Genomic DNA, 25,860 nt, shown 5'->3' with positions numbered 1-25,860 from the left:
TGCACAATTTAAGGATGTGTGGGTGAGTGTGCCCTAAGAATGACTTATGTTCTGTCCAGAGCTGGTAGTTGCCTTGTTCTTGATGCTGCTGTGCACTGCCTCTCCAAGATCCTAAGTCAGCATAAGCAGGGTCAGAAAAAAGAGTTCATTAATAGTATATTTTAATAAAGTACGATGAAAATGAGTTGAAACAGAAACCAGTACATTGTGGGAATGACCTACCAGTGAATCTTTCCAAAACTGCAAAAATAAAGTCAGGCTTTCCATAACACATAATTTAAACATATGGATGAATCCAAAAATCCAAAACCTCTGCCATTACCTGTTTATTTTGCTTAATCTTCTTCAGTTCTTTCCCTGAGATTTCAATGAAAAGGTTCAGCTCCTGGTTTTTTGTGTCAAGATCATTCTTCTCAGATCCTGTTTTTTCCAGTTCTTTTTTAACAAAACGGACATCATCCTAGAATAGGAAAGATAGCTATTAAGATATTAAATAAATGCACTTTATTTTTAGCTTCATTTGTCATTAGAATAATAATAAAGTTACAAAATGCTTCAAACCTGCAGCTTCTTAAGTTGTGTTGTCAGCAAGTTACTAGTTGCTTTCTTCTCTTCCAGTGTGTTGGTGAGCTCAGTCACCTTGGCTTCTATGGCCTGTCTCTCCTCAGTGTTCACATCACCTTTCAGCCTGCCCAACTTTCTCTCCAGTTGTTGAATCTTGAAATCCTGTTAACAGAAGTGGGGATTCCCCCTTGTAAAATCTCATCTTTTTATATTAGTGGCAAGTTGTACAACCTTCTAATTGTATGGGACTATGCTCTGATGGCATAAACGTCCTGAGTTTCATTTATATACAGTACATATATATATCATTATATATTATATATATAAACTTAGAACGGAACATATGCACTACAGTGGGCTGGCGCCCTGCCCGGGGTTTGTTTCCTGTCTTGCGCCCTGTGTTGGCAGGGATTGGCTCCAGCAGACCCCCGTGACCCTGTAGTTAGGATATAGTGGGTTGGATAATGGATGGATGGAACATATGCAAGGTCTCATTGATCACATTCAAAATTCAAATATCAATAGTTCAGAAAATTCAAAAAAGGTAAAGCAGTAATATACCCATCATCATATCAAGGCAGTCCAAGAGCATGGCAACAGTTATATCATAATGCAATGGCAATATCCTGAACTATCGGTCGGCCAGATTTATTTATTACAATGATGTGCAATCCACAATGGCCAGAAATGCGTAGATTCTTGAGAACAATGCCACCGGCTACATTGGCTCTGGATATTCCCACTTTCGTAAGTAGATTGTTTTATCAGAAAGTGTTATTTTTATTGAATGAACTAGAAACGGTGTTCGAGCAAATCAGAGCATACATTTACACCATCGAATTTCAAAAACGAGGTTTGCTTCACATGCATTTATTGGTTACTTTGCAAAATAAATTATTAACTGCTGATGATGTAGATCGTTTTGTCTGTGCTGAGATTCCAAACAGAAACCTGTCCTGAATTATGGTACAAAGTCATTAAACACATGTCTCACAGACCACATTTAAAAGATTAAGTATGTTGAAACGCAAAAGAACACAAGTGTTTAAAGAAATTTTACGGAAGTTTTAAAATACAAAGTGAACATAATGCATATGTAACAATTCCCATGAAAACAACATAAATAATTTTTATTTCCACTGGACCAAACTCGGGGTTTGGCGAGCAGGGGGCAGAGCCCCCTAATATATATATATATATATAATATATATATATATATATATATATATATATATATAGAGAGAGAGAGAGAGAGAGAGAGAGAGAGAGAGGTTATTAATGTAGGTGTATAAATGCTTTCACATAACTATAAAAAAATGTACACTAATTTAATTATTCAAAGGTTTTATGATTTTTTTTTTTAGGGAAAAGGACTGTAGCTGAGCTGCATCTGGTGTAAGTAGAGACCACCAGTTTATTGTAGCACACTTTCCTGCACAAACCCATATGGGACCCGTTCAGTGTTACTAAGTAAGCGAACCTGCATTCGTCTGGAATAATAGAGGAAAGCTGAGTATCTGAAGAAAACCAGTGTAGCACATAAACTCCATAGAGTCCCTGGCAAGGTTATTATAGTTAATGAAAACTAAAATCAAAACTGAAACTATTGTTAAAAAAAACTTTAAAAATCCATCACCCGGAAGTAGTACTTTACCTGAACACGTACTCAGTTTTTTTTGTTTTTTTTTTATTCATGCAGCTGCAGAGTCCAATTTATTCAATTTTACTTTTATAATTGTTCAATATATTAATTTGATTTGATTTTTTGTTCATGGTTCTTTAATGTACATAAGATAAAAATATAATCATTGTCTTGCAGTTTACTCCTCAAATATCCATCCGCATATCTAAGTATATGAGAAAGTCTATGGGAAACCACTCCCGATTTTTGAAAGTAAAACGACACTGATCGAGATACTGACAAGGTCATCATACAAGATCAGCATATTGTTACTGACCAATCACTTTTGCTTTAAAAACTTCATTTAATAATGAGGCGATACAAACAAAGGTAGGAAGGCGAAGAGAGTCTGCCAAATGATAAAAAACATACTAATGGGTTTTTGTATTTATTCTATACTTATTAATTTATCATTTTTAGTTCATATTCATAACTCAAAATACCTGATATTGTGAAAGGTTTAGATAATGTCCATCCATCCATCCATTGTCCAACCCGCTGAATCCGAACACAGGGTCACGGGGGTCTGCTGGAGCCAATCCCAGCCAACACAGGGCACAAGGCAGGAAACAATCCTGGGCAGGGTGCCAACCCACCGCAGGACACACACAAACACACCCACACACCAAGCACACACTAGGGCCAATTTAGAATCGGCAATCCACCTAACCTGCATGTCTTTGGAATGTGGGAGGAAACCGGAGTGCCCGGAGGAAACCCACGCAGACACGGGGAGAACATGCAAACTCCACGCAGGGAGGACCCGGGAATCGAACCCAGGTCCCCAGATCTCCCAACTGCGAGGCAGCAGCGCTACCCACTGCGCCACCGTGCCGCCCTCGTTTAGATAATGTATATGTTCTTAATCGCAGATGCTGTCTCCGTCATTTTGTGCCTGTCCATACTCTTATTACCTACTCTTGCCCTGCTCATTAAGGGTTTACTGTTCTTATGGTGGGCTATTCAAATCTTACCACCTCTGACCATCACACTACATGCTTGTTTTTCTTTGTTTCCCACAATACAGCTAGGTGGGGTCTACACACTGATTCAAGTCTAAGAGCCCTGTTCTTCCTAAGCCCCCATGATTTTCATGATCACACCTGTCAGAACATAGTAGATTCTGTTTTCTGATTTTTGATATCTTTTCAGGCCTGCAGGTGGCAAAATTCTGTCTATAAATTGTATGTGCCTGAGATGGAATCAGAGATCAGTATGGCTGGTAGAAAATAACAAAGCCCAGTGTGACAGATTTTTAAAAACAATATTGAAGGCATTAATTGTAAGCACATTGTCTTGGAGCAGGAAATGTTGTGTGCTGTAGACATTTAGAGTAAAAAACCCTCAAACCTTAAAATTCACCTACATTTCATTACAAATTGGCCCATGTTGTGCAATAAAAGAAAAAGATAAAAAGTGCCAACAGTCAGCACAGATTTGTTCTGCACAAATGACATAGAAAATATTTTAAAAATTATAAAATTGTGTGAAATTTTTCATATTCAGTATCTGGTTTTGATTCTGCTTGTTTTTATCAGACAAAAATAAAAACCAGGTAGTGGAAGCTTACTACACTACTTGGTTTACTAACATTAAATTCCTATTATATCCAAATCCATTAAGTGTACAATTCTGTCTGATTGTGACACAAAACTAAACTCCATGCTATAATTACTAAAACTGAAACTAATAGATATAAAAATAAAATAGAAATGTCTTTGTGAAATAAAAACTAAACTAAAACTAAAAATACACGATGAAGGAAAACTAAATCTAAACTGAATTTCCAAGTAAGGTCAGAAAAACTATACAAAAACAACTAATATAAAAAGGCAAAACTATAATAACCTTGGTCCCTGGAGCTGTGAGTCCTCAGTGTTAACCAATGTGCCATTATGCTACCCATGATAAATAATCCATCTATACATTTTTTGATACCTGGATTGCATTGCAAAGTGGCTCTGCATCAGTGGGCATAAGGTTAAAAAAAAACAAACACTGAGAAAGACACCCATCCATCAAAAAACAAGGCCAACTAACCTAACAAGCACATTTAAAATATAATACATGTACGAATCTGAACATTTTTAAATCTGCTTATTCCATGGGGCCTGAAGTACATCCCATCCATATCGGACACAAGGCAGCAACCAGCCTTAGGTGGAGTGGCAGTCAACCACAGGGCCTACTCGCACAAATACATACTTAAAAAGGACAATTTGGAGCTGAGGTGTCAAGCACAAGTCCTGTTGGGCCACAGTAGTTGTAGGTTTTTGTTTCAATTACTTTTTTAATATGTACTGAATTACTGCTATAATGGAACATACTTTACCTTCATTTTGAAGGCTTGCTTTTTAGATTAAGAATCCTTAATTGTTTGGCTTTTGAATGAAAAAGAAAGTGAAGACATGAGAAATATTGACTGCCATGGTTCATAAAAAAATCTGGATGGGGACACTAGTGGTGAACAAACTCTGTCGAATTCTCTTTCTCCAGAGTGGAGTGAAATCATGGAAATGTTTGGGAAATTTGCAGAATTCTGTGACATGCATTGAAGTCAATAGGGTAGGAGGGACTGAACTATAAAGACAACTATAATGGTACAATGGTCTTTCAAGTGTCCCCTATCTATACTGGAATGATTATTGTGGCCTAAAATGTGATCTGAGCTGAAAGGCAGCAATGCTAACCACTGTGCCTCCCTGAGATAAAATTATACTTTGAATCTTTTATCTCTTGCTATCTCTGTGTCTCCTGAGCACCTATGACTACAACTAGTTAACACCTATAGAGCATGTGATGCAAGGGGTCAGCATTATATATATATATATATATATATATATATATATATATATATATATATAGAGGGCTGTTCCTGTCACTACTGCACTACATAGCCTGGAACATAGCATGCTTAATACAGTAGTTAGAACACAATATACAATGAATCTATACAGAACAATTAAGTATTTTCGTAATATTCTCATTATGGGCAGCTATTGTACCCCTCAAATGAAAACAGTGCAAGTTTTTTTTTATTAATAAAATGCATGCAAGGTGCAAATCTGGCTGGAGTACCAATAAGACACACATGCATGTGTACTCTGTAAATTAAAAATTACTATACTCCATAAAGGATGAGGTGGAGTATGCTTACAGTATGCATGCATGAAATATCTGTGTATACACAACACAAATCAGGAAGGTATCACAGTTTGTGATATCACACTAGCCTCTCAAAAAAATCATAGGGGGAAAAAAATATTTTCTGTAAGCATTCCGCATAGTGAATTTTTAAGTAAAAATTTCAGTGGAAAAACAGCAGAAGCAAATGCCTTGGCAAATTTCGTGGATCAACGCTATAGAGCATGAAGATGTCACAAAAATAAATACATTTTATTATCAGCAAGAATTAACTTCTAATAAACAACTGGCTAGAGTCAAAGCAGTGGACTTATAGGAACAAAGCTTGAAGCTCCTGAATAAAATGGTAATCTGTTGGCCACTGGTTAAGGAAAAAAGAAGCAATGATGAGCCCAATTAAAGTCAATTAAAATAAAGTCTGCTGAGGTACCAGCAGTTATTGCTACAAATTAAGAAAGTCCTAGACACGAAAACCTGCAGCCACACATTTTGACACCCCTGGTGTACAGTCACTGATCAACCCAATTTGCATGTCTCTAGGGACGTGGGACCAAACACTGAGGGAAATCCATACAAATAGGAGGAGAACTGCAAACTTGACGTGGATAATGACAATGCACATGAATGCTGGAGCTGGAAAAAGCACCAATCTCCACGCTACCTTGGTGCCCATACATTTTGAAACAGAATTTATTAAAATTATTGAAAGTTTAAATATATATTGCATCTTAAACAATATAACATTGTCATGTTTACCATATGTTGCCCCCCCCCCCCCCATATTTATATTGAAATAATGATTAATAATTGGATACAGTCAACTATAAACTGACTGTGTATCTAAGCATGTACTGGAAATGGACTGACACCCTGTCATGGACTGAATTCTGCCTTGTGGCTGCCGATGATGTGATAAGACCAGGCGCCCACAACCAATAAATGGGATTAACTGGATTCACCAATGGATGAGTGAATATCTTTTAAATGCATGCAATTTAAAGTTTTGCTAGAAATTAACAAAGTAAATAATGACTACAGAAAATGCACTACCTGACTATAAATAAGTTGCTGCTGTTGGATAGAATCTCGATCCAGTTTATTCAGGCGGCTGTTGAGATTTTGCAGAGCAGCTCTGCCGCCAGCTATTTCTGACAAAATGTTTTTCTCTTTGACTTTTTGGCTTTGTAGCTCTTGTGCTCTCTTGAACTGCAGTTCCTTCAGATGTTTGAACTGGTTTTCAATGTCCTATGATAATGCATAAAAGAAATCAGTCAGACCTAATGTAATTTCATTCATGTAAGCGTACAAATCTGAATACACATAAACTGTGAAGTAAAAGGTTTTAAAAACAAAATTAAGGGTTGATGATTGTAGATGAAAACAGGCACCTTGATACTTTGCTCCATTTCTTTCAGCGCTTCTTCCATTCTGATTGATCTCTCCTCAGCACTTAATGTTGACTCATTCACAGTTTTCAGTTTGTGAAGGAGAGCAGAGTTATTTTCTTTAGCTGTTTCCAGACTTTTAAGAATATAAATGTGTTAGTAACATGACTATCCCAAAGTGTAAATGATGTCATCAGTAATTGCCCTAAACCTACTTTTTTAAATTTCAGTAATTTAAAATAGACAGATGGATGGATAAACAAATAAATTAACACAGTAAATACATTCATATGATTTACTAAATGCTTACTGTTTGTTTTTGTCCACAATGTCCTTTTTCAGATTTGTCACTTGGGCTCTCATGGTTTCTAGATCAGTAGCAGTCCTATCCACAGTTCCTTTTAAGCTTTCTAACTGAAAAAACAAGATACTAAAGTTTTACATTAAGTGACATCAATTCCTTTTAAATTGCCTTTTTATTTAAAGAAAAGTAAATGAAATTCAGTAATGTAAATAAAGTAAAAAAAAGATTTACAGTATAAATAATCATTTATGGGCGGCACGGTGGCGCAGTGGGTAGCGCTGCTGCCTCGCAGTTGGGAGATCTGGGGACCTGGGTTCGATTCCCGGGTCCTCCCTGCGTGGAGTTTGCATGTTCTCCCCGTGTCTGCGTGGGTTTCCTCCGGGCGCTCCGGTTTCCTCCCACATTCCAAAGACATGCAGGTTAGGTGGATTGGCGATTCTAAATTGGCCCTAGTGTGTGTTTGGTGTGTGGGTGTGTTTGTGTGTGTCCTGCGGTGGGTTGGCACCCTGCCCAGGATTGTTTCCTGCCTTGTGCCCTGTGTTGGCTGGGATTGGCTCCAGCAGACCCCCGACCCTGTGTTCGGATTCAGCGGGTTGGAAAATGGATGGATGGATGGATAATCATTTATTAATGATGCTGTAGTGCAGTTGAAGAAGAACTGATTGGCATCTAAAAATTCACGTCAAGCAACACAATACTTTATTTTTTAAGGTACTATAAGAATGTTGATTAGAATATAGGAATACTTTGGTTAAATTGAGCTCAAATTTATTCTATTTAAGTCTCAATTGTAAACCCACTTTTTGAATATCTGGGTTGTATACCACATATTCTAGAAAGACTGGGAAGAAGTCAAAATTATCACTGGGCGCATTCATACTGGCTCAATTTTGAAATGTCATTTAACCTGACCTGTACATCTTTGTAATGAAATTTGAGAACTCGGAGAAAGCCCAGTCAAGCTTGGGAAGATTGTACAAATTCCACGTAGCCAGTCACTGGGCTGGTATTTGATCCCAGTCTCCTGAAATTGTGGGGCTGCTGTAATAATCGCTGCGCCATGATTACCGAGATGATTACTGAAGCAAGCAACTGTAATGAAATGGGCTATATAATAAAGTCTGACAGGCACACTTCCAATAATACAGTGCATAATATTTACAGCTTAGTACACTTATGGACCTATATTAAAAGATAAAGATTAATTTGATTAATAGTAGATTACTTAAGCATCATATAAAATAAAGACTGTGTGATATCTAAATAAATAATATAAGAATTATGAAAACACTCTTGTAGTTGCATGGAATGCAGTTTCATGCATATAGTATGCACTCTGAGATTACCATTTTGAAATTCTGTGATTATAGGTGATAAGCCAAACCATAGCTATATAAATGTATATATATCCGGGCTTCAGAATTATTTATTAAAATTTAAACCATGTATGTGGAACTAGAACACTCACCTGTTATGTGTGTTCATGCAATTATAGCATCTCTTGTTTTGCTCTTTCACAATATCACCACTTTGTTAGCTTAAAATCTTTTTTTGTTAAAGAAAACATATTATACAAATGTCTAGATTTTTTTTATGTTTTCTATTTTCTAATTTTGAGTTATTTTTAAAATTACAAAGTACTAGGGGGCTCTGCCCCCTGCTCGCTTTGCTCGTACACCCCTGGGTTTGGTTAACCGGATATACAATTTATAGAGATTGTTATTTGCATGGGAATTGTTACATATGCATTATTTTCACTTTTACTTTAAAACTTCAGTAAAAATAATATTTGGAAGTAACATTTCTTCAAGATCGCATTGAATTTTGATTCCATGTTTGGACTTACATCGTGATAACGCAACATATAACTGCCCGTGACTGAATATCGTTTCTTCCTCTCTAATAAATAAACCGACTTTTTTGAATGTTTGTCCATGCTCTTTCTTCTTCGCTTAATCATTGACGTGTCATCTAGAATGCATACAATTATTGTCCTGATAAAAGTTCTAAGAGCTGAGAGCATAGGAAGTGTGTCTGCCAAAAGCATTCACACGACTAAGGTTAGATGACCGTGGTCTTGCTTCCAAAGGTTGTAAGTATGGTGTGACTTGAAAGAATCTCATGTTAAAAGTCTCCATCTCACAGGACTTTATTCCAGAAAGTCTCTCTGAAAGTTGCGTCTCGTTTCCCAAGATGTTTTTTATTATAATAGAGAGATTACTTTCTATATTGCTAACAGCAACACGTAATGAAAATCTGCCATGTAGAGAATGGATGTTTTGTCCATTTTGGTATCTTTCCTAAGACTATGAACTGGACAAGAAATTTCAGTATATGGATGGATGAATAAAAACAACAGAATGATAATGTAAAACTGTTTTCATTAAATAATTATTTTTTATAAAAAATATTCACTCCAATTTCTATAATAACATTCTAAAAACAAGATTCACTTTGAAAATGTTGAAAAAAATGAACTTTTTATCTATTTTGAATGCATTTTTGTCACACTTTTCCATTATAACCTCATTACTGTTGCCTTTTTCTTTGTCAATAAATTTTTTTCTATTTTATAGAGAAGGACGTGTAATTCTTGCAATGCCATTAAGATTCTTTTTGTTTGTAAAATAATTATATTTATTTTAATTCAAAACATTGATCCTTCTTCACATAGATAGATAGATAGATAGATAGATAGATAGATAGATAGATAGATAGATAGATAGATAGATAGATAGATAGATAGATAGATAGATAGATAGATAGATAGATAGATAGATAGATAGATAGATAGATCGATCGATCGATCTTTAAATTCTTTAAATAAATACTTAAAAAGGTAGAATAATATATATATTTATTTATCTATCTATTTATGTACTTATTTTAAGAATACACACACTAGGGTCTGAACACACACCAGAATGACTAAAAAGCAAGAAAATTAAAAAGAAAGAAAACGTCTGATTTGGCTATCGACACCCACCTCACTCTGGAGCTGTGAACGGTTTCTCTCCTGATCTTTGAAGTCAAGTCTCAGCTTAGCAGCCTGTCTCTCTGCTGTAGAAATTTTCTTTTCGTACTCCTTATTGTTTTGCACCTCATTTTCAAGGAACTGAAGCTTTTCATTTATCACCACCTCTTTCTGTCTGATTTCTTGCTTCACTTCAGCAAGCCACTGAATATGGAAATTAAAAAAAAAAGGTATGGTCTCAATAAACATTTTAGGGAGGCAGGGTAGCCAAAGCCTTGTGATAGCATGAAAGAACAGGATGCCACAATTACACTCTTGCACTGGCCCAGTGTGACATGACAAGTCATTCAACATGGATCTAAGCACAAGCAGAATTCTAGTCACAGGTCATCCCAGACTTAACTTCAATGCTGTTCTGCTTCTTTTAAATAAATGTCTCCCTCATTATTTTCCAGTTGTTCCCTTACAGTTTATAAAAGGAGTCCCTTGATATTTAAAGTTACAGGATATCTTGGATTATATTTGTCTATAGAGTTTGTTAATGATGATGATGAAAACATAAATGCAACAATTCATGTTTTACAAATTAAATAAGTATATATTATGAATAAGGTCAGTTCCTGTCTGTCACAGAACAATGGTTCTCACCAGTGAGCACTGATCCATCTGCTGATCTCTCTTCCTCATCTGTTCAATAGTGCTCTCCCACTGCTGAATAAGATTCTCTCTTTCTGTATGGGCTCGACGAAAATCTTCGGCGGTTTTATCCAGCTCAATCTGGGTCCAAAAGGCAAGAGTCAGTACAATGTAATTAAAAATGTCTTTTGAATAATTGTACTAGAGCATATTTCAGTAACTGCTATAGACCTAGAGTTCAGTTCCCCTCCTAGTTGCTGCTTGTGTAATATTTTTACATTTTGTCACATAACTATGGGCTTCTTCACACATCCCCCAAATATGCTGGTTAAGTTAATTGTTGCACTTTTCACCAAAAATATCCTTATGCATTTCATAACAATACATCAACACACATGGATTTCGAAATGGAGCAGTCTGCATTCTGTTCAGTGTATTAATTAAATTTATAATGAACTAGGGGGCTTTGCCCCCTGCTCGCTTCGCTCGCCAACCCCCCGGTCTGCAGTACACGCCAGCCACTTCATGTCTCTGCCGCTCGCGTATGTGGATTTCACTTACACCAAACAAATCTTTTCATTCTTGTGGATACGCCTTTTCATTGGGAAGAAACACTACCTTTCCCTGATAGCAACACAAATTAGATAATCTACAAGTCTCTGACTTAAAGTTTAAAGCCAAACAATATCTACATACTTCTGTCATATCACCAATGTCCATATATTTCATCTCTTTTTGCTATTCCGTTATTTCACCAAGTAATAATTTCCGTTTGTTAGCACCAATGCAATCTTTACGATCAGTTTTTTGAGACTTTCGAATTTTAGTACTTTCATAATCTCTAACCTGCTCTGCAAGTGTATTGCACCAATGTTGTTGAACCTCTTTATGACATTTTATTTCCAACCCGGCTTGGAGCTGAGAGCGCAGGAACTGTGTCTGACAATAGAATTCACATGAATGAGAAGTGATTGGACCGTGGGCGTGGTTGTAAATGTTTGGACTTGTCAAAATCTCATGGCAAAAAGTCTCGTCTTGCGGGACCAGAAATTATCACTCGCAGGAATTGAAATGATCTCAGAGAAGGTCTCGTCCCAGGATTTCCTTTTATAATAGAGAGACAGCAATCACCTATCAGCTCTGTCCTCAAGGAGTAGGAACAGGGCCTATTGTGATGGTAAAATACAGACTGCTGCCACTATCAACAGTTTGCCAGTTGAGCTCCAGTGTTTGTATGTATGTTTTTTGTATACATTTATGTTGATGTGTGTGAACATGTTTTAGAGGTCTTACATGAAGTGATAATTTAAAAACACCAGTAGCTTTCTTATCAATTTGGTAAGTTTAAATAAATAATACAATCAACTCCACCCATAACTATTATTACTAAATAATAAGAAAAAATGAACTTGTCTTTCCTGATATTTTAAATTACATAAATCAGTCAAATAGGTAAAAATGGAGGAATATACATGATTATTCATTACTTGCAAGTACAAGTAAATATATAGTCATCATGCGAATAGTACAGTAATTTAACTTTGCAAAAGAAGCAAGGATCTTTCGCAAAACACTTAACAGTTCATTTCAGCATATCCAAATGAAAATATTAAGTGGCTTGTGGAAGCCAGCATAAGAAATTTCATTAACACAAATTTTTAAAAACTTCAAATAATTACATAAGGTATTAAGTTAAGAATGCCCTGTTATCCAAAGTCATGTACAAGACAGGATATACAAAATTGGTTAATGGGTACATTTGAAGGCACAGGCTGGAGCTGCACCAGCGACTTTGTGGTTTAAAGTTCAGCACCTCTATATCAAAATCCTTACCAAATAGGAACCTAAATGTTTCTTATGAGAGTTAGCTGTTTTACCAAAGAAAGGCTTGCTCGCTACGACCTTGTACTGTAGTTATGAAAAATGTATTTGCTAACTTGCATACTACGCTGTAGTCTTTTAACTATAAAGTTTTCTTTTCTTCTCTTGTTTCATACTTTTTCTTCTTTGATGTATACCCAGTTCATTTGGTTTCATTATAGCTGGACCACTGCAATATTTATTTTGTTCTTTATTCATCTTTGCCTCCAGTCACTTTAAAAGATGGGCTTTGTGATTCATGACTTCACTGCATTTGTATTTCTGCTTAAAAAGCAGATGTCAAAAGGGCTCATATTTGGGCTCATATTTTAAAATGATCTAGAAATTCTTGTGCCTACCACAACCCCATATATGACAGCTTATCAATAAATAATGACGTCATCCTTCCATCCATTCATCAACCTATTTATTCCAAATTCATGGTCACTAGGTATATTGTATAAGCCTTGGGCACATGATAAGGAACTAACCCTGAATGAGGGATCAGTTTGTCACAGGACAAACATGCTAATACAGAGCCACATCTGTATTATGAATATTTATTATGAATCTGCAGAGACACAGAAAGAAAATATCCAAACTACACAGGCACAGTGACTAGGCCAGGATTCAAACTCCATCTTCTGGACATTTGAAGCAACAGAGCTAACTGCCAAGATAATGTGTCATCAGTATAGCGAAATCTCACTATGTAAAACTATAAGAATCTCTCATTTTCTTTAAAAATTTGACAATTCTGGTACTTCTGACCAACCATCTGTGTTCAGATTTCAAATTACATTACACTAGTACATACAGTAACACTGCTACTCCACTCCAAGAAAGCACTTTGGAAAAATGGCGTCATGTTGGCAGATCTGTAATCACTAAGTGTACTGGTTGTGTCAGTATTTACAAAATAAATTGGGATTCACTACAGGTCTTTTTGTATGTGCCCAGAGTAAACAGTTTAACTAAGCCAGGGTCATCATAACAGTTTTTACAAACAATAATGAAGTGAAAGGAGCAATGCCACTTTCCTTTCAAGAGCAATAATCGCTTGTTAAATTAATTGTTGTGTTTGATGTTGTTGAAAAGCAGCTCAAAATTTATTTTTATCATAAATATTCCTGAGTTGGCAGTAAAGCAGCACGGCATTGGGTGTTGCTACCTCACAGATACAGGTTTTTGAGCTTGAATCACATATCCATTGTTGTGTGTGTGAAATTTTCATGCTACATCTGTGTTTGTGTGATTTTTCCTTTAAATATTTCAATTTTGTTCCCCTTACAATATCAAATTCTTACTTAATTGGTAATAATGAGTGTACAGTAGCAAGAAAAAAATCTAGAAATCTTTTGGAAAAACATGTACTTATGTACAGGGAGATTCACTCAAAAGAGGTCCCAAAAATTCTGTAATAACTCTCGCTAGGACAAAGCAATCTGAGCAAAACAACATGCCATCCCTACGTCAGAGTGATAAGGTAGGCACCAGACAGCCATCGCAACGTTTAATCTCCGTTTGCAACTTCTGGATGCATATCACCCGTACCCCTTCATTTAGTCACTCGACTTCTCATCATGATGGTCGTGTACAGTATTGAGCAGGGCATCTTCATGGTGCTAACCTATTGGGTCACCAATTCGTTTAAGCAGCGTCAGAATCAACTGGATGATCATGAGTTAACGGAAGGTTATTTCCAGCAAGATGGAGCAACGTGTCACACATCGGCAAGGAGCATGGCAGAAACTGAGTCCTTCTTCAGCAACAGGGTAATTTCAAAGGGGCTATGGCCAACACGGAGCAAGCCTTGCACTGTGGAAGAGTTGAAGGAAAACATCCAACGTGAAATTGCTGCTATTCCCCCCGAGACTCTTTCCAATATGCTTAGGAACATGGAGCGTCGTGTTGAAATGTGTTTTGACAGAAAAAGGAAACCGCTTTCAGCATCGCTTGTAATACAACCGATTACACATACGTGAAAAATATATAAAAGAATCAAGGTAATCATTCAAAGAATAATTAAATAATCCAACAAAACATAAAAATGTGCACATTTTGACTTCTGTAAAAATAAAATGATGCTTACCTGAGCTGTAATTGTCTCAGTGAGCTCATTATCAAGAAGTTTTCGTTTCTGGTTTGCATCACTTGTCATTTTCTCTATCTGCAGTGTCAGCTCCTAGAAATTAAATGAGAGCAAATGTGTATTCAAGATTATTCCTACATGAAGAGAATGTCTGGTCACAAAAAGTATCCTGGTGCACTCACTCTTATTTTTCCTTCATCCTGCTTAGCATACTTGATGATTGTCATTGCATCTTCATCTTTTCGGGCAGACTCCTCTAGCCAGGCCTCCAGGGCTTGGTGATCCCAGTTCAGCTGGTTTTTCAGCTTTTCCAGTTTTTGGTTTACTTTGAAAATATTGTTCTTAAAAGTAAAATATTAAGGTAAGATCAAGAAGAAATCTTAGTTTTGAATAATGAAATACAGCAGCAATTTTTAAGAAAATGGTTTCATGTGCAAAGTCAGCATATTCTGTACAACGTGTCCTGAATGTGCTTAATGGGCAAAAGCATTTGTTTATTTCCATATGACCACAGAATTACAACACTTTTTCACTGATTGCATGATCTATGGCATATAAATGACACAAAGACTGTGAGCCAACAATATGTTCACCCAGTCATACATGTAAGAGACCTGCTTCTTCCAAGAGCCTATCCTGGTAGTAAATTATGCACACTAAAGACCAGCATGAGACAAGAGGGGAGTCCATCACACACTCACTCAGTACTGACTGAACATTAAACCTTATAGCATGCTTTTGATCAGAGTTATTATTACTTAAGCTTTTTTCTGATTAATTAAAAAAATACATGGAGACATCACAAGGGATTCTCTAGTGCAATTGGTACAAACTCTTATCCCTGAAATGCAATCATTTGAGTTAAGAAGGAATCATGACTAATCAGATAGGGTGTATGAAGGTACAGCGATACTGTGTCACAACTCCAGGAACTTGTCCTGGCCAGTTATTGTCTCCATCAAGTTTTCCCCAATTTCAGCTGGATTTTCTCCACAAGATCAGGTCTCCTCATAGAGCCCAAAATATGCAAGATAGGCTGACTGGTCACTCTAAATTAGCCCACTAAGAGTAAGTGTGGGTATGGATGTGAACGTGAGTCTGGGCTAGTTTACCTTACACCTGATGTAGAATGGGCTTGGGCTCTCCCACTGTCCTCTAATGGACAAAAAAGATACAGAAAATAGTTATGTGATCAGTAATTGATCAGGTCGTTTTTAATATGATAACAGTCCTCCAGGCTGAGAACATTTACAGTGCTTTATAGTACTTCAGTTAAACAGATATTATTATCCAAAAGTACTTAATATTTGTCTTCTATTTATCATGGAGTTATCTGTTATACTCCTCTAGTATTACTACAATTTGCACTTAATAATTGTAAATTAACATGATGATATTTATGAAGAAAATATGATGAAAATAATTTAAAATGTTACAAATTAACCTCCATTTGCCACACATAGTGTACAGGTATAATAAAAGTGTACCATTTTTCATTTTTATTTAACAATGCAGTCACTTAGTTTTCCCTCGAGGTACACTGGTTTTCCTTCCACATCCTAAATATACTGTACAATTTAAAATCGACTGTACATCTGGGGGGAAGTGTGATAGATTGGCTTCCCCTTCCTGAGTTTTTTACTGCCGTGCACCTCATGCTGCCAGGAAAGGCTCCCTAATATCCTAAATTGGACAAAGCAACATAGAGAGCATTGTTTTATTTTACAGTATGTTAACCTTTTCACAATGTTTTAATTTGGGAACAATCCCAGGCACATTATAAGAGTACCAGAAAAAATGTAAAATGCGTTGTTTGTACATAAATATGGATTGAGTGAGACTGTAATCACTTGAAAGTAAATACATTAAAAGGCAAGTGTAAAAGCTGAAAGTAATGTATTAAATGAATGAACCTTTTAGACAAAAAATACTTGATTCATTGTGAAAAAAGACACTTTGTGACGTTCATTTGGCCATATAAATGATCAAGACTTGGAATGCTATCAAGAAAGCTTTAAACAGTAAAACTAAATACTTGACAGTGTTACAAACACCCAGAATTTGAAAACGGCAAAGCACTACCTCCTGCACGTTCCTCTTTTCTCTCATGGCTATCAGCTCATTTTCAAGTCTCTGAATCTCCTGCCGAAGACGTCCCATCTCTCTTTCAGCTAGGGCCTTGAAGTGCATCTCAGACTCCACCTCTTTCTCTCTAGCTCTGCAAACAGCCTACACAGAAACAAAAACACTCTTTAAATAAACTGATAGTATTAACAGCAAGGCTAATTAAAAATTATGAATGGAGATGGGAAAAGCTGATAAGTTCGCTTCAATATTAACATCAGTACAGGTTTGGATAATGCAATCAGGATTACACTAGAGTTTGACCTAGGATAGTCCTAGACCCTCCTCTGTTAATCAGTCAAGACATTGGTTCTATTCAGCTAAAATAACTTTCTTAATAATAATAATAATAATAATAAGGCACCATGATGATCTTATAGACAAACCTATTTAAAAGAAAATAAATATATACCTGTGTGTGATTCAGCTCTTGTCTAACATTTTTCAAGTGTTCAGACATTGCACTGATACGGTCTTCAAATTCACTAATTTTATTCTCCAATTGAGCATTCTCAGCTTGTTTCTTTTTTAGCTGTAAATGAAAAAAGCAACACAAAAAGAATTAAAAAAATATTAAAGGAGATAGCTACAAACTAAAGTCTGAAACAAGGACCCACTGAAAGAACAAACAAGTGAATAAAGCTCTAGACCAGGGGTCTCCAACACGTCGCTCGCGAGCTATCGGTACCTCGCAACCCGTTTCTAAGTAGCTCGCCAAAGGGTTAATGAATCCTACATAAATTTGAAAACTTGATTAGTCAAATTAGGGGTGGGCGATCTTTCCAAAAAATCATATCATGATCCTTTTCGCACAAAATCATGATCCACAATCTGAATTGCAATCTATCTTTTCAATGTGGCATACACGGACTCAAACTCATCAAGACCTAAGTAACACTTTACTGTATTTTAAATATAAAACAAAGTTGAATTCAATTGTTCTCTTGTTTGCTCATTTGTTAAGGTACATGCCCCGAAGCTGGCGAGTCAGTGAGGAAGGCCCCTCCCCTCGGCCCATTGCGTGGATCTCGGATTTGTGCAAATAAATCAGTACCACAAGCAAACTATGATACATAGCAAAATGAGAGAAGTCAAAAAACCAACCGGAATGTTCAAGCAAATTATAGAAAAAAAAACGATCTAAATCTGTTTAGTAGTTCTCTCGTGAAAAGCAGACAGACAGACAGACATTGGATTTTTTTATGTTATATATTAGTAAACCTTCAAAATTATGTGCAGTTAAAGTCTCAACAGCATTCTCAGCATTTCTGGAGCTTAGTAGAGCCAGATAACTATAAGAATCTTCACCAAGCAGCTCTGAAAATGTCTGCTTTGTTTGGGTCTACATACGTCTGTGAGTCTGCCTTTTCTGACATGAATGTCATGAAATCAAAGTTCAGAACAAGACTGACAGATGAACATTTAAATGACTCCATAAAAGTGAACCTAAGTGGCTCCACTCCACCAGACACCTCTCTTGTTGACTCCATGCACTGACAGTCATCTGACTAACTAAAAAACACATCATACATGCAACTGGACGTGTGAATACTCTTGTGAAGTGAAACAGTGAGATGTCACAAAATGACAAATGAATAAGTAATATCTGTGTATTTGTAATTGCATTGTTTTGTTCTGACAGCATTCATGTTTAATTCAATAGTATGAGATACATACAGACATACAAAATGCACTTGCAGGTGAACAAAATATTTTTTGTGATGTTTTCATGCAAAATGTGAGTTGTGGACACCAACATTTTGTAAATGTTCAGGCAAAACAAGCTTATTCAATTTGTTTGTGTTGAAATAAGTTATGAGAATAAACGTTAGAAAACATGAGTAGCTCTCAGCCATTTTCATTTTGTAAAAGTAGCTCTCAGTGGAAAAAAGGTTGGAGATTCCTGCCCTAAACAAACACTGCAGGGGTGTCCAATGTTGTGCTTACTTCTGTAAATGTTACTTCTGTAAATGTAACTCTCATTGTAAAATGTGTTAGAAAGTTGTTTTGTTTTTTCTTTTGGAGTCATCAGATTATTAAAAATAAATTTAATATACTGCACAAATACTTACAACTAAAGATGAAAAATCAGCCACACTGAAAGATGAAAACATCTGTAAATGTTAGCTCAGATTTTCTGTTAACTGGCATTTAAAATAAATTATACTAACTTGGAATTACCTTTAAACATGGAATTACCTTTTTTCATGTTAATAGCAGTTACTATTAATAATAATAATAATAATAATAATAATACATTTTATTTATACAAGGTGCCTTTCTAAGCACTCAAGGAAACCGAACAAACAATAAATAAAAAAAACACATTATAAACAAAACTTAAAACATCAGAAAATATAAAAATTAAAACCAAAATCTTGCCCATAACATCTTCGTGCACTGGTGTTTTTGCTGTTTAAAGCTCTAATGCATAATTCCTGTACCACTCCTCCATTAGCAACTGAAACAACTAAATTTTCCTGGAATCTCTTGTGAAATTTAATGGTTTACTCACCTGCAGATCTTCAAGCGGAGCACATGCTGTTATGGCATATGTTTTTTTTTTTATTGTTTTTGAGCTCTTTGAATATTATTTCATAACTACTGCTATTGCATACATTTTTTCTTTTTGTTTAGATTTTATTATTTATTATTTATTTATTAGGTTAATTATTAATTTATCATTTTTTACATGTTCCTTCCACTGTGTATCTGAAACCTAAGGGGGGAGGGCCCCTAAAGTTTCACCTAAGGGACCAGCCTCATCCCTTCTAATGGACAGAGGTTACTCACTGAAGCTTTTGTTCAGATTTGTTTTTTTACCTCAAGAACTCAATTAGAGCTAAATTTATTTGTGCACCAAAAAGGAGAATCGGTAAAGCTATGACCTGTAACATTTTTGTATTATCTAATAAAACAAATTTAGTATTACCATCTTTTAAAATACACTGAAAAACTGGCCGAAGACTGGGCTTTGAGTTACATTATACTTCAAAATGTCTATTTTCAAACATGCAGAAGTTTCAGATCTTTTCAGAAATAAAGTGTCAGAGAAATACGGAAATAAATCTAAAAAAAATGTAAAGACAAATGGTTCATTTCATATATCATTCTCACAGCATCATCATATCGGGTTCTGCCGTCTGCTCACAGCATGAAAGTAGATTTCATAGCCACCCGAGGCAAAAATTGCTGTTCACTGCAATGACATTTGAGGTTGTGACTACAAGTGCTGATTTTCAAACAGGCTGATGTTACTTCAGCCTCAGTACATATAGAGATTTCAGACTCATATATGTTAAAACAAGTTCCAAATCCGATTGGATACTTTGGACAGACATTTGTCATCCATCCATCCATTATCCAACCCACTATATCCTAATACAGGGTCAAGGGGGTCTGCTGGAGCCAATCCCAGCCAACACAGGGCACAAGACAGGAACCAATCCTGGGCAGGGCGCCAACCCACCACAGGACACACATACACACACACACACACCAAGCACACACTAGGGCCAATTTAGAATCGCCAATCCACCTAACGTGCATGTCTTTGGACTGTGGGAGGAAACCGGAGCACCCAGAGGAAGCCCACGCAGACACAGGGAGAACATGAAAACTCCACGCAGGAAGCAAACCCAGGTCTCCTTACTGCATGGCAGCAGCGCTACCCACTGCGCCACCATGCTGCCCGACATTTGATATTGAAGTTTCTATTTTAACAGTTATTACTGATTGTCGTAGATCAGGAAGATATATGATTAAGACATGGATTTAAATTGCAGCTTCAATTTCTAAATAAGACTGATGAACTCGTTCTTGAAATACACCGCTGCTCAGCTGTCTTCCAACAACGAAATAAAACAGTTACTTGGAAAGGACTTTGCTGTTTAAATTCTTCAGAGTTTTAACTGGCAACTATAAGTTGGCATGCCATGGGTGAGTCAGAATGTATATATAAGTATGTACAGGCACCCAATTCAGGGTTGGCTCCCCCCACTTGTGCCAAATGTTGCCCGGACAGGCACCAGCACCTCTGACCTGGATAGGCAGGCGAGAAAATGTATGTACAGTAGAATTCTGATTAGCCGTGGACTGATGCTACCTCAAATAACTGAAATCTCAGATAAAGTAGATGGCTGTGGCCATTTCAGAATAAAAATTATGGATATAAAAGATTTTGCCAATCTATACGGTACAGTATTACTTTTAAACATCTTTTCATACCTTAGTGAATTTAATTTTATATAAAAACAAAGAAAAATATGCATTCACTCTTATTTGTATGTTACATTTATTATACAGCTAATATGTACAATAGTTTTAAAAATAAAAATATATTGTAGTTACATTTTAATATTAATGGATTGTGTCACATTGAAGTTAAAAATAAAATGATACCAGGTGAATGAAACAGTAGAGCATGTGACACACTGACAGCAGCCGAGTGGTGCAGTTTGGAAGAAGATGATTAAGGCCCCCCCATATTCCCACAGTTAACCAGTTCCTTGACCACTCGCTCAATACAGCTGAGGTTCAAAGCATGGTATTTACGCAGTTTGACCTATTCATGACTAAAATTCTATATCACGGTATTTTTCAAAATTATACCAGTCTCACGGTATTCAACGGTATTTTTTTCCCATCCATGAGTGGATGTTAACCACATTTTCCACTTCAATTACTGCAGTAGACTGGCTAAGAATAACCTATTCCACTGTCATGAGAATTGTACAAAAAAAACATTTTAATGTTCACACAAGTATTAATACAGATTTGCATGACCCCATAAAGTGATAGTTTTCAAAGGGGTGGCACTAATGAAGAGAAGGAATCACATTGCATGACAGTTGCAGTCAAATTATATACCCTTTTTTATTGAACAAATTTTGCAAACAACTTAAACTATAATTTTGACAACATATTTTCAACCATCTAAAGAGGCATTTAGACTTAGTAAAATATTCAGAGGTGATTGTCAAAAGTTGTATTGCACTGAACATATCTTAGAAAAGGAATAAAGAGTAAATGTTTTTTGTAAACCAACTACACTTTCTGTTAATGTTAACAATCTCTGTCCACTGACACGTTAGCTATATGGATTGTAATGGCATTGGTTATGTCAATCCACCGCTTGCTTTTTTTGTCGTAGGCAGTCAACTAGCAAACACATCTACAAGTGATGTCTGACTCAAGTGTCCTCTACCTGTTTCAGTTTTACAGAGGACGTGGAGGGTGCCAATCTTAGTTCCATACATTCATGGTACTCCAAAGCATGTTTGCGGCTAAGGTGGTGCAGCAAATTGCTCGTGATACTGCCTCTGGTGACAACTTTAGCTCGACAGCATTTGCAGTAAATAGTTGTTTGGTTCACGTCCGACCTTTTAAAGCCAAAGTATGTCCAGACAACAGACACAGTTCCTTTTTTCGGCAAAAGTTCTTCTGTGTCATCATGTTCAACTTTATTATCTGCTACAGCTTCAGTTTCAGAATGTTCTCTGTCCATTTTCACCACGCAATACCTCTACTAAGGCATGTTCTCCATTGCATACGTGTTTAGCGTTGTAGCAGTGAAAAAGGTCCCCCCCTTAAACAGTTTCCCGCTGCGCCATGTTCCGAACGTTGTTTAGGCTATTTAAACCGGTATTGCGGTATAAGAAAAATCCATATCATAACAAAAATAATAAACGTTTTTTGGTATGAAACGGTATACCTCCCAGCACTATTCATGACAAAACTTTAATGAATTAGAAGAACAGTAGTGTATTACACTTACATGTTTGCCTCAGATAATGCAGAACCTCAGCAAATCAGGGTCTGGTTAATTGGCAGTCTACTGTATATATTTACTTGAAAAACTATGTAAAAACTAGAGAAACTACTACAGTATGTCATTTTTACACATACTATAGGAACCACATTAACCCTAGTTCATGTTCTCTTCAGATGTTCTCTTTTGAGTTAACTAGTATTTAACAGTTCAGTTTTTTCCTGCTCTGGATATGGACCCTGTGCCAACCTGCACACAACAAACACATAGCAATGACACAGTCACTGGATTCAGCTTGTGCCATCAAGCAAATAAAAAGCTTAATCTTGAACTTCTGCTTGCCATGTTATGTTTTCTTTTGTTGTTTGTTTTTTTGTACTATAATAAAAGTGGTGTGCATAGGATATCAACTTGGGGTGTGCATTTGAATATGTAGCCAAAAGCAAGTAAATACCAAACAGGCTAAAATTTTATTTTTGATGTTTCTTCAATAAAACAAACCAAAATAATCATAGTGTCAAAAATGTCAACTAAGTGAAGTAGAAAGCAGCTAAAAGAACTAATATAAAAAATGCCTGTGCCAGAGTGTCACCCTCACTCTGTCCTGGCAGCATTTATCACTTTACTTGTTCATCTACATAAGGTGACATCCTGAGGTCCCTAGACAAAGAAAGAAAGAAAGAAAGAAAGAAAGAAAGAAAGAAAGAAAGAAAGAAAGAAAGAAAGAAAGAAAGAAAGAAAGAAAGAAAGAAAGAAAGAAAGAAAGAAAGAAAGAAAGAAAGAAAGAAAGAGCTTTCCTCAGTGCAAGAGGGAGATTGGGAGCATATGCTGATGGCACATTGCCGCAGAGCAAAAGCCATAAGGACAATTCTAAGCAGGCATGTGCTGAAAGATTAGCTGTATCTAACATATTCTTGGTAAAGGAATGCCGGTACTGTACACTGATGTATTTAGGAGTGTGTAACAAGCAAAATGTGGGTGTTGGAGCCTTAATGGAATTATAGCCTAGAGGTCTATGATGGTTTTAATGTATCCCTGGCCAAAATAAGTTCATGAGGCTCCATCCATGTCAACACTGAAGCCAAGGCTAATGCCCTTCCTCATTCTTACTTTCACAAACATTTACATAGTCGGTTTCGAATGTGTGCTTTATGGTTGAAACTAATTTTTCTGTTTCCATGTGTGCTCTTCACTCTTGATTTCCAAGGCACTGCCATTGTCTGCTGGTAATGCACGAAAGTCTCTATCTTTGGTACATTTTATTAGTGCTGGGTTTTTATATCTGTATTAGTACAGTATTTGTCAGTAATGTTCTAAGCCGGGTTTATTGAACTCTTAAATTCTAATATGAACTTTTAAGTACCTTTCATTCCCTTTTTCTTTTCTGGTGTTTTGTGTACTTGTTTGTTGAATGCATACTAATAAGAATACTACTACTACAATTACTACTATAACTAATAATAATAATACATCCTTGTTTTATACATTTAAGATTTATCCACAACATTTCACAGAAACTGTAAGGCTGAAGATTTTTGAAGCCTATTTTAGTCCCATTAAATACTTAAGAGAAAAATGTGTCTAGCACCTTGGGTGGTTAAATATGCTTTTATAGTGGAAAATATACAAGCAGCTGTAACTCCTGAGGACAAGAATTAACGTTACACGACGTTACCACTGTAATCAGTGAATCCAGAAGATTCACTTATTCCGCACCCGCGTGATTAAAGTTATAACTGCTACAAATCTTGGAGCAGACTGAACCTTGACCTTCGCACATAACGGTAAATAAAATCGCTTCTTATTCATTTGTAACTACCCCGACTCCACTGTCATTCACCCTTAGTGTTTCATTCATTAATTTCTACACTTGCCAGTTTGAATGTATAGTATCAGTGACGGGAGCAAGACATCGAAACAGCGCTGAACGGGCCGTCGGCCATTAAATATCTATCCATCGATTTTCCAAACCCGCTTATCCAGAGCAGGGTCACTGGAAGCTGGAGCCAAGTCCAGCTAGCATCGGGTACAAAGCAGGAACAATCCGTGAACAGGGCGCCAGCCAAATCACGTAAGGGTGAACTTCCCTGTGTACTATTGGACTAAAGACACGAACACAGAACGTATATTGTACCATTGTGACTTTTTTTACTTAGAAGATAATTGACCTATGATTCACCCCAAACGGCATATTGGAGCTTCGGTCATATGAGTGATTCTTAGATTGTATAATTCAAGTTTGTTCTAAAAAGCAAATGTATGCAAAAAGAGACATTTATATGAGATAGGATACTCTGTTCAACCATACCCGGTATTATTAAACAACTCAATAGCAACCAAACTAAATGACCAATTTCCAGTGGCTTTGTTTACTAACCTCTTCTTCCAGAGTTTTATTCTCTGTGTTTGCGACCGGAATGGCGAAACCTTCGTCCCAGCCCAGCTGTGAGAGAATCGTGCTGGCCATTTTTATTATATATTTTAAAAAGTGGTGCTTCTTTTTCTATATTTGCCTCCAGTTGATGGATGCCTTTGATTTTGCTTTAAAGGAAATCAAAACAGAAAACACATTATAGCTGACACCGCTTTGTGTGCATACAGCCTTCCCCATGCACTGTTGTGTTGTCTGCTGCTCGTGATCGCCTTGGTAACCAAAACTACCGGCAAGTTTACGGAAGGAGAGCGAACAACGATTCTCCAGTCAGCCACTAGAGGGGAGCCTTGTCACGCCGCGAATTCTTCAGAGCATCTTGCTTTCCTTCTGTTGAAAGTCTTGGTTTAACGGTTAATATTATGTCTCCAAAAGCTCTAGTGGTGAGAAGCTTTTAAGATGCAAAAAACAAAAAAACAAATCCAGATGTCGATTTCCTGAAACAAATATAACTATTATAGTTTGCCAGGGAACCAAAATCAATCACTTGTCAGGCAGAAAGCAAACCTGGAAGGGATGCCACATGCACAGAGGGTCAATTTAGAGTTCATAATCTACATAATTCATACAGACTTGATACTGGACATGAAATATGAGTACTTGGAGAACCCCATACATGCAGAATATTCCAAAAACACACAAACAAAACTGAGCCAAAATCCATGGAGCTACGAGGTAGCTCTCAACTGTGTAGCCCAATGTCAGTACCAACAATCTATATTTGTATGCTCTACACTTCAACCCTGCCAATTGTCCTAATAGATTTGGGAACAGGGTTTTCTGAGAGTGCAACAACACCCTCATACTTGTAGCACCTGACACGTTAAGTTTAATGCTGCAGCCTCATGTATTAGGAGTAGCACAGAGCACAATCATCAGTATTACTACTAAATTA

The 25,860-nt window shown here is 36.5% G+C and overlaps 1 protein-coding gene across 1 annotated transcript in view; it reads right to left on the bottom strand.

Annotated features, from left to right (window-relative positions):
• LOC114646433 (coiled-coil domain-containing protein 39-like) overlaps nucleotides 1–25,179 on the bottom strand; it is a 37,760-nt gene extending 12,581 nt beyond the window's left edge. Inside the window, exons 1-12 of the mRNA XM_028794615.2 lie at nucleotides 24,912–25,179; nucleotides 17,177–17,296; nucleotides 16,723–16,869; nucleotides 14,823–14,981; nucleotides 14,641–14,733; nucleotides 10,701–10,829; nucleotides 10,065–10,256; nucleotides 7,085–7,188; nucleotides 6,778–6,910; nucleotides 6,440–6,634; nucleotides 562–726; nucleotides 323–460 (exon numbers count right to left, since the gene is read on the bottom strand). Coding sequence (XP_028650448.2) covers nucleotides 323–460; nucleotides 562–726; nucleotides 6,440–6,634; nucleotides 6,778–6,910; nucleotides 7,085–7,188; nucleotides 10,065–10,256; nucleotides 10,701–10,829; nucleotides 14,641–14,733; nucleotides 14,823–14,981; nucleotides 16,723–16,869; nucleotides 17,177–17,296; nucleotides 24,912–25,001 — 1,665 coding nt within the window. The 5' untranslated portion in view covers nucleotides 25,002–25,179. The remainder of the gene's footprint in view (nucleotides 1–322; nucleotides 461–561; nucleotides 727–6,439; nucleotides 6,635–6,777; nucleotides 6,911–7,084; nucleotides 7,189–10,064; nucleotides 10,257–10,700; nucleotides 10,830–14,640; nucleotides 14,734–14,822; nucleotides 14,982–16,722; nucleotides 16,870–17,176; nucleotides 17,297–24,911) is intronic.
• Between the last annotated feature and the right edge of the window lie 681 nt (nucleotides 25,180–25,860).

Source organism: Erpetoichthys calabaricus, chromosome 2 (genome assembly GCF_900747795.2).
Source record: "Erpetoichthys calabaricus chromosome 2, fErpCal1.3, whole genome shotgun sequence".
Classification (NCBI taxonomy): domain Eukaryota; kingdom Metazoa; phylum Chordata; class Cladistia; order Polypteriformes; family Polypteridae; genus Erpetoichthys; species Erpetoichthys calabaricus.
The sequence above is the reverse complement of the archived record's forward strand: the minus strand, read 5'-3'. Positions and strand labels throughout refer to the sequence as shown.